This window comes from Parambassis ranga, chromosome 3 (genome assembly GCF_900634625.1).
Source record: "Parambassis ranga chromosome 3, fParRan2.1, whole genome shotgun sequence".
Taxonomy (NCBI): Eukaryota; Metazoa; Chordata; class Actinopteri; family Ambassidae; genus Parambassis; species Parambassis ranga.
This window is the reverse complement of record NC_041024.1, coordinates 22,684,046-22,693,919: the sequence shown is the minus strand read 5'-3', so window position 1 is coordinate 22,693,919 and position 9,874 is coordinate 22,684,046. Positions and strand designations below refer to the sequence as shown.

Here is a 9,874-nt window from a genome sequence, read left to right as displayed (position 1 = left end):
ATATATAAAACTACTGTAGATTGCGCACCTTTCCGCACGAGCCAGATTTCATTTTTCTCCTTTTATTTTGAAGGCAACATATTTCCGGTATTGGCTTATCTGCAGACCACTATAATTCTATTGTCATCCAAACAGATGGAGGTGTAGAAGTAACAGGAGGGAAGGGAATGACCCCCTTTCTACCACACCAACGTAATAGAGTAATAGAGTACACATACAGTTGTGTGTGTGTGTGTGTGTGTGTGTGTGTGTGTGTGTGTGTGTGTGTGTGTGTGTGTGTGTGCGCATCATATGTTTAACATTTGAAAGCAATGATATGAGCTTTTTAAAGAGTTGCTGTTTTGTTGAATGGCGTCACAATGCACTAAGGTGAGGAGGAAACACCTGTCATCACTCAGGCTGCATCTGTCCTTTGCTCCTTGTCTATGTGATCCTTATCACAGGATCCAATCTAAAGTAAACTGGACTAAAGGAAGTAGCTACTTGTGGCTGCTGAAATTAGTAAGCCTATCTGTGTCTATGTATACATATAGTCTATGTATATATATATGTAGGGCCTAGGAACATCTCAGGTTGTGGCTATGGTGTAATAATAAACACAAAAATCATCAAAGCAGATCAAATCCTACACTCTTTTGCTGGTAGTCTCTTTGCTGACTGATTTTTAAAATGTTATATGCAAATGCAGCATATATATTTATCACTTTGCTTTTTTTCCTCCAGTTCGTCATAAAGAGAATGAGCAGCAGCCGTGCATGTGAGTCACTCTTCTACACAAGATTTTTTTTTCCTCCAGGTGATCAGTTGTTCAGTCAGGTGGGATCAATCCCCACAGGATAACATCAGTCAACCCTTGCCCACACACTAACAACTGAACCGTAACATCAACCAAACAGACGGAAATCCCCAGCCGACAGACCACATCCTTGTATGAAATAAAAAGGAATCCTATTACCAATAAAATAAAAAGCAGAAGTTACAAAGCAATTCCAGTTATATGATGTATTATATATCAGGCATTTGTAACAGTTGCAGATAGACCTCTTCATTCTGATCAGGTCTCCTCTAGTCATTACATTATGTTGTCTGTGGGACACATTGCACATAGACCACCTGCATGTCCAGTCAGTAAACCTGCTGATGGAGAAAGCATAGACTGTAACACACACACACACACGAAGCCATTAAAAGTACACACAGCTCTCCTCCAGCATGTGTGGCCATGCAAAGTACGTAGAGAAGATTGAAGATTGAAGCAAGGCGTCTGGACTTGTAGATTTTTTCATTTGAAAGGCACATTTTACTATTCCATAGAAACACAGTGATTTCTTTTTTTTTTATAAAAAATACCGCTTATATAGAATTACCACTTCTTTTAAGTTCTGCTTTTGACTTTCTTCTAAAATACACCAATAATGTCACAATATCACTGTTTATTTTCCTATGCACCACTGCCCTCTGTTGGTGAGTGTAACAACATGCTGTCACAAATCAACCTATGATGTCGACCAATGAAAACATCAAGATAAAATACCTTCTAAGAAACTTATACAGGGTTACCGTGTGGTAGCGTTGCACAAGCAACGTGTATTGGTATCTTTCCACTCTCTGATGTCAGCTTGATATTAGAGACGAAAATGGAAAGCGGTGTATGTTAGTGCTTCCTGTTTTTCTCTCACAATGCCATTTACATGTTTTTTTTTAACAGCTTCCCCCAGGGTTTTTTTTTTTTTTTCAAATTGACTAGGTTGCTTCGCCCACATTTGCCACATTCTGTTATGAGACTTCATTTCTATCAGAACTCAGCAACATGCCAAGGTAAGATGATTCTCTTATTGAAAACCACGTACTTTAAAGCTGATATTACACATAAGAAATATGCATTATTTCATTAAGTTTACAGAAATTACGTCTCAATGTAGTGATGTTGTATTCCGAGAAATGAACAGGAACATGTGTAGTGTGTATATACAGCTCAAGATATCATTTATAGTTTCAATGTTGAAGTCAAACCTACGTTGTGTCACTTTGTTTTTAATACAACCTTAACTCATATGACCTACATTGTCCATTAAAGATGACACAGACATTATTGATGGTTTACCCTTTGAATCTTATAATAAAATGATTAACAGTCCTACAAAGTGCTTGTGTAGAAAAGTTCATAATGATCTGTTTTTCACCTATTATTGTTACGAGGAAAACTGGAAACTGAACAGGAAGGACTGTTACTGTAGTAGTGCTTTTATATTTCTAGCATTCCCACATGCAAAATACAAATAACTCATTTCAAGGAACATGTGCAAATAAAGATGGAAATATGTGTGCATACAGTTCAGTTCAGCTCAGTCTCCACTAAATACCAGATGACCAGAACACCGGTCACTGTCACCATGCAAGAGAGACACCATTGTTAAGATCAGTGATGTGATTATGTGCCTTATTCAAAGCAGGTTCAGCTTCTGTCCCGCGGCAGATATATCACCAATATCTGTAATTGAAAGAACCAATGCAAACATGTTAGGGACTGGTATTCAAAGTCCTGGAGAAGGATCCCACTACAGTTTTAGACAGCTACAGGAGAATAACAAAAAGATTCAGTGTTAATGAAAATAAAGGAGTGTGCTTCCACCAGGACACTGCTGGGGAAAGAGAATCTACAGTGTGACGACTTCATTTTGTTATTCTAATTGAAGAGTTGTCATTTTGTAGGATGAAGTGGTGGATCCTCTGGTGGCTGCTTGTGTCATGTTCTGGGGACAGCACAACATCTCAAAATAACAAGTGCAAAAGCCAAAACAACAACCAACGGTGTAATGCGAATTGTAATAAGAATTACAAAAAAAAACCAAGTAAGATGTATTCATAAGATGTATCGTTTCTACTATGCTATTGGTCATATTCTTAACATGAACAAATAAATGAAACAATTCCATTACTTTGCAGCGACTGATGAAACCAAATGTTGCATAGATTGTGTAGAAGACCTCTTAGAAAACAGCACTGACATTATCAGGTAAATGTTCTATTCTTTGCCTCATAATAGATACTGTGAAGGAGCTGTTGTTTTTTATGTGTGTATAATTATATACATTTGTCCTTTTCAACAAGTACCGTGGAAAACATGGAAAAGTTTCTGGAGGACACAGAGGTCTCATCACAGCCGACCAAGATGTCTAATAGCAGGTTGATGGTCCTGCTGCATAAACCGGACAAGTTCAATGGCCTTCAGCTTCACGCCAATGGCGCAGAGGTAAAACAATAGTGGAGTTTGACAGTCACACAGCAGCTTTTCAATGACAGACCTGCTGAATTGCATCATCATTTAGTATACGTCCAACTTCGCCATCAGAATGTTGACTTTGCCTGTAGCGCCACCTTCAGTTTGTCTCCCCATCTTCAGCCTTTACTATCATCTGTTAATAATGTGGTGTAAAATATGGATTTCCTGTCTTTTATATAGATAATATCAGGAGGGTCTGACATCAAAAGTAAAGTGAATGTTCAGCTGCCGAAGGAGCTGAATCCTGGGCCAGATGACACAATCCTGTTCTGCATGATTAACTTAACAAACAAGGTCAGAGGCTGCACTGTTCTTTCCTATCAAAATGAAAGAAATCACAATGTTGCAATGCTTATTATTATTATTATTGTTGTTGTTGTTCATCATCACTGGTCATGCCTTCCATTATGTTCTCGCCACCTCAGTGCATTTGGTCTGTATTGCCATTCAAAGTACAGTGCCACTGAGTTTGGGAGCCTTGTAGAGTTTTATATATTTCTACATAAATAATAGATCCATAGACCCAAAACACTGGCAAGTCCTGACAGTAGAAAATGATAAACCAACCAAGCAAATGAAATAGAATTATTGCAATTAGTCTTTCCTTTATTCAAGAAAATGCTCCAGTATTACATGTGTTCATGTGTAAGTGGCAAGAGTATGTGAAGCTTTGCTTTCAGTACCATTTGTGATCCTTGTGCAGCAATAACATCTACTATAGTTTGAATGAACTGCTGGTGAGTCGTCCACTGTGGCAAGGAAAAACTCCCTTTAAGAGGAAGAAACCTTGCGCAGGACCCGTCAACTTAAGGGGGAACCAGTCCTGCTGCCAGTCGGCTGGGTAGAGGAGGAGAAGAAGAGGGAGACAGGACAGAGAGGATGAAGGAGAGAGAGAGAGAGAGAGAGAGAGGGGAGCAAACATGCAGCAAACATGATACAGTACAGAGCAAACATGACAGCAAGATGAAACAGTCATTATATTATAATGGATATCTATATATATTGTCAGTCCATAAGTAGTGATAGTAATTTGATAGTAATCAAAGCAAAGATGAGCAGCAGGGGCTGATGAAGTCGATGAGCACAGGAGAGATCAGGGGCCAGACTGCAGGTCAGCATGCAGGTCTTGGGACCTGCAAAGAGAGAGAGTGAGAGCAAGGCACAAAACTATGAGGAAGACAGTAAACACAGATTATGAGACGATATTACCCAGTATGAGCCAGACTAAGGAGAGTAGAGGAGAGGTCAGAGGGTAAGGGGGAAACTGCTCAGAGGATCATGTTTGTGCTCCCCGACAACGTAGGGCAAGAGAGACTTCAGTACAAATACCCAGCAAAATATATACTTACATCAACAATCCTACTAGTAAAAGTCTTAAGTACTGACTTTTAAATGTACTTAAAGTATTAAAAGTAAAAGTACTCACACACCAAATATATATATTATTGATTTCCATTGCAAAGGATATCTGAACGGGATAAAACAATCAAAGAAATCATTTTAAAGGTAGGGTAGGAGAGTGACCAGCCAATACTCCACACAGGGTCCATCCGGAGGATTGGCTGATGTTTTAACGTTTTATAGCTTCCACAGATGATTCATATTCTTCGTTTTAATGCGAAACTGCCGAACTAATTGGTTGCTATTGGATTGTAAAGAGAAGTTACACTAATTTAACCCTTGTGCAACATTCGCAAACACTACCCTTTCGTGTTGTTTGGGACAAAAACGTCCCCTAACTTTAACGGTTTTAAAAATATATCAGATAAATATTTGTTTTCATATTTTTTTGCATAGACCTTTTAATTAACTTCAGTTCTGATCAACAGTAGTGAAAAAATGCAGTGACAGTCATCCTCCCAACATAAGGGATCTCATTTAAGCCAAAGTAAATATTCTCATCTATAATTTTCTAATATTTTCCCAGTGGCCCACGTTATCAAGGCAGCAGTGTTCTTTTTGGAGAACAGTTCTTATTGCAGCTCTGCCGTACACACCAGGGTTTTACTGCTGGTGGATTCATGAAAATGTACATGACGTCTTTTTGGAGTAATCTTTATTAATAATGGACACTGGACATGAATTACTTCCATTCATACACAATCTGTCTGAGGTCCTTTGATTGTGCCATTATACACTTCCCCAAACACATGTTCAATCTGTGCTAATCCCTCAGGTTACCATACTTTTGTCACCTACATATATGTAATATTGGGTCATTTTCTTGAATGATCCAATATTACATCTACACAAAGTGAAATTTTTTTGTTTCATTCGCTGATTGGGTTCTTTTTTTCCAGGTTTAAGGCAAACTTTCGAGCAATACTGTATATTATGTCCCTTGCCACTCAGTTTACAGGACGTTATGTGTGATATAATTTTAAGAGAACGATGTTACAAGTTCATACACAGCTTGATCGAGGCCACAATATTACCCATATAGGGATTACAATACAATATGATATGATATTATCACCAGCATTTTGTAATAACCAAAAATCATTCCAATACATATTTATTGGAATTAAATTTCAATCATTCTTTAGCACACTGGCTGGGTGAGATGATTTGCATTACTAAAAGCAAAAAAAAGGAAATGTTGCAAAGATCCAGATTATACAGTTACCACATCCTCTAAGCTGACTTCCAGCTAACGTGCAAGATACTACAGCAGCTTGCACTTTGCACTTTGGTATTCAATCATTATAGTCACACATTTTATGCGTCTGTCAAAAAAGTGATGGGTCACAGTGACACAGAAAAAAAAATATCTCGCCAAACAGGAGGGGAGGTTTAAGGGTAATATTCCACTACATCATTGTGGAGAAATAGGCTATTGCTCTATAGTATTGCACTTAGCAGTAATACACATTTAGACATGTGTCACACATTCTTATGAAGAGAGGGGGTCAAAACCACAGAACACAGTGGCTGTGAACAAGAGCAGAATGAGAGGTCCCTGTGCCACTTTGCTGTTAACACAATATTCTGCAGAATAGGATGTTGATGTTGCCCAATAACTGCCACAGAAAATCTGTCAGGCCAATCGATTGCATGTCCGATGGTATCTGTTATCTTGCAGGCTATTTTTGGAACTTCGGTGACACTGTTTGAAGACAGATTGATTGGCCTGAGTGTGCGGAACAAGACGATTTCAGGACTACGAGAGCATGTCAACATCACCATAAACAGTATCCCTGCCATAAATGTAACTCTGTCTTCATCTTATTTATTCTAAAGCTCTGGCACTTTTAGTGAATATTCTACAGAAATATAATACATCTTGAATGTTGTGTCACAGAAAACCATGGAACTCTCATGTCAGTTCTATAATTTTACAACCAACAGTGAGTATCTAAAGATCAAATTCATAGGCATATTATATGTTATTCACATGTGACAGCATCATTGATGTTTCTCTGTCTGTCAGAATTTTACAAAGATGGCTGCATGACCCTGTGGGATCATAACCAGAGTCACATCACCTGCTCCTGTAACCATCTCACGTACTTTGGTGTGCTCATGGTAGGACTGGTCCTTTGTTGTTATACAGTAGAAAAATGTAAATACTGATCTCTAGGTCATGATTCAAATGTAAAGAAAATTTAGACATAGACTGTTTTGTCGCATCTCATTTTTCCCCCTCTTCATTTTATATTCCAACACTTCTTGTACTTTCAAATGCTCACTGACCTGCACACTATTAGCACATTGTGATGTAATAAATATGTGTACAATCATAATTTACCAACAATATACCCTCAGGGTTGATGCTTTCATCAATACAAATGTGTTCGATAAATAAATAGCTTGCAGAATTGTGCAATTTTCAATGCTACCACTAGATGTCATACATGAAGCAAAATATTCAGTTGACTTCGTTTCAAACCGCAGTCAGACTTTTTATGCATGATCACTTCAGTATTTCACATTAAAGTTTAATATGAATATTTTCAGTCAGATGTATAAATGACCTGAATTATGTGTGAATCATCGGGTGAGTGGGATACAACAGAATACTTCTGTGCCTTGTACCTCAACATAATACAGCAATACATTCAAGATTTTTTTTAAATATTTTTTTCTAAATAATTAATTTAAAGAGAAGTACAGCCAAAGCAGAAAAAGACATTTGTAACTAAGTGTATTTCCTCTACAGGTGTCGCCTTCCGTCTCAAAGGAAAACCAGAAGATTCTGACATACATCACTGTGATTGGCTGTAGTCTTTCTCTTTTTGCCCTGGTCGTCACTGTTATCCTCTTCATCACGAACAAGTAATTCATTCTTTACCCTGTACACATTTCATTATTCCCCCTTAGACAGGTCTTCATCCTGTCAGCTCTCGTCTTCCTCTGATATTTAACATTTTCTTTCTGTAATATCTCTGTTGCTTCATGTATTTCCATCTTTATCACTGTAAAGGGCCTGAATAATATAACCCCGAAATAACAGAAGTTGTCGCTTACCTGTCCATTTCCCAACAGAAAAGCCAAAGCAGATGTCTCCATGAAGGTCCATATCAACCTGGCCATTGCTCTGATCCTCCTCAACCTTCACTTCCTCCCTAATGAGGCAGTTGCAGCGCTGTCCTCCAACGAGTTTTGTATGTATATGGCCATCGCTCTCCACTACTCCCTGTTGGCCTCATTGTCCTGGATGGCCGTGGAGGGGTTCCACCTGTACTGGCTCTTGGTCAAAGTCTTCAACATCTACGTCAGGAGATACCTGCTCAAACTCAGTGTGGTTGGATGGGGTGAGTGGCTTCATCTAAACTGTGCACTAACAAATTACTCTTGAGTGACAAAAGGGTCGTGTTTCAGGTGTTCCTGCGGTCATTGTGTCGTTGGTGCTGATCATAAACAAGGATACATACGGTCATGTCCCTTTGGACTCATCCAACAGCACTGCAATGTAAGAGGAAACAAGCATGTTGGATCTTTGGTTTAATTATTGACTTTTGTCTATAAACTCTCTATGTATTTGGATACAATTTGAATAGATTATGCATGTCCTCTATCACATATGGTGGATAACAATTTTACATTTACATCAAACCTTTTTAAACCTTTCTATGATAGACATTTTTTGAAGTATGACATTTAAATGTACGTTTCCCTCTAGATGCTACATAAGGAATGATGTTGTGAAGGTGACGACTACTGTGGGAGTGTTCAGCTTGGTGTTCGTCTTTAACATGGTCATGTTGGTGGTCACAGTCAGACGTGTTATAAGTCTCCGCAGTAGGAACGAGGTAGGGCTTCAGCTTTGTATTCAATTCCTTTCTAAATGACAAGTCTCATGTTCATTTAAATCATGATGAGTAATGTATAGTCCATAAAGCACCCTTAAAAAATGAAATATAAAGTCTCTAACTGTTACTGATCAACATCTGTGCTGTTTTACAATACGTTTGGCAAATCAGTTTGGACACAGTGACCGTAACAGAGCCAAGCAGGACATTTGTACCTTGCTGGGGATCACCACTCTGCTTGGAATTACCTGGGGCCTGATCTTCTTTTCGTTTGGTTACTTGACCACGCCTGGCCTCTACAGTTTCTGCATCCTGAACTCACTGCAAGGTCTGTACTGCCTGTTTCCATGTGTTCTGTAGTGATAAACTAACCAGGAAATGATGGCAGTGGTTGAATTAGGTTGATGGAAACAAAAGATATTAACTTCATCTTTTCAAAAGATGCCTAAGAAGATAGTGGTGATGCGTCATCCTGTCATGCCTGCATAGCAGATATTGTTACTGTTATTATGTTGTAGCCCAGTTGACGCTGGTTATTACCAGGAAATGTAACTCTGTCCAACCGTGACCATGCAGGCCAGCAGTTAATATGTAATGGAGATGCAAAATTTCACAGTTGAGACAAAACAAAACTGAGCAGATTTTTTTTTTCTTTAAATCAGTGCGGGAAATTAACAACTTTACTTTATGTGAAGAATTACCATTGAATAAATAATGAAAAGATATGCTTTTAAGGTAGGAGATTTTGTACTGGGTGTATTTTTAAATACATTAACAAACAAGAAACAAGTGTCATTAAAGTGTTTATCAGTGACATTTGCATGATTTGCATGAGCCTCACCTCCTGTGCATCTCTCTCCCTTCTCCCTGTTTCATGCAGGCTTGTTCATCTTCCTTTGGTTTGTATTGTCTGTAAAAAAGGCTGGAAACTCAGTGAAAAACACGAGCAGTGAAACACGCAGCACCAACACCTGAGCCTAAACCCATCTTTGCACAACATATGTGTGTGTTTGTGTGTGTGTGTGTGTGTAGAATTTGTACTGTAATACTACTGTTTATTTCTGTATGGTGTTTGTATAACATGTTTCCCATCTAGCACCAGCTCTTTGTAACAAATGTAAATATCTGTCGTCTTAAACTTGTGTATTTTGGGTTTATTTCATCTGATTATCTAAATATTTTTTGTGATAAAAAAGGGAAGAAAGCCACAGTCAGAGGTTGGGATTGTTTAGGTAGGCAACACATTCATATTTCACAACATGATCTGTGTTAAAACTACAACGCAAATGCTCACCTGCCATTCTTTGAATGCTTTTGCAAATTCTCGGAGATTAATATC

At 38.3% G+C, this 9,874-nt stretch overlaps 1 protein-coding gene across 2 annotated transcripts; it reads left to right on the top strand.

The window, feature by feature from the left end:
* The first annotated feature begins 1,623 nt into the window (after nt 1-1,623).
* On the top strand, nt 1,624-9,730 carry LOC114433862 (adhesion G-protein coupled receptor G1-like). Of its 2 annotated transcripts, XM_028402618.1 has the most exons (15): nt 1,624-1,818; nt 2,713-2,852; nt 2,947-3,016; nt 3,112-3,253; nt 3,464-3,577; nt 6,366-6,491; nt 6,585-6,630; nt 6,714-6,808; nt 7,443-7,558; nt 7,769-8,037; nt 8,105-8,195; nt 8,406-8,535; nt 8,707-8,863; nt 9,416-9,510; nt 9,619-9,730. In XM_028402618.1, the coding sequence occupies exons 1-14, from the start codon at nt 1,811-1,813 to the stop codon at nt 9,508-9,510; spliced, it is 1,599 nt and encodes a 532-aa protein (XP_028258419.1). In that variant the 5' UTR covers nt 1,624-1,810; the 3' UTR covers nt 9,619-9,730. The 2 variants fall into 2 exon arrangements, with proteins under 2 accessions (XP_028258419.1, XP_028258418.1); XM_028402617.1 differs by lacking the exon at nt 9,619-9,730 and having other exon boundaries at nt 9,416-9,593.
* The last annotated feature ends 144 nt before the right edge of the window (nt 9,731-9,874 follow it).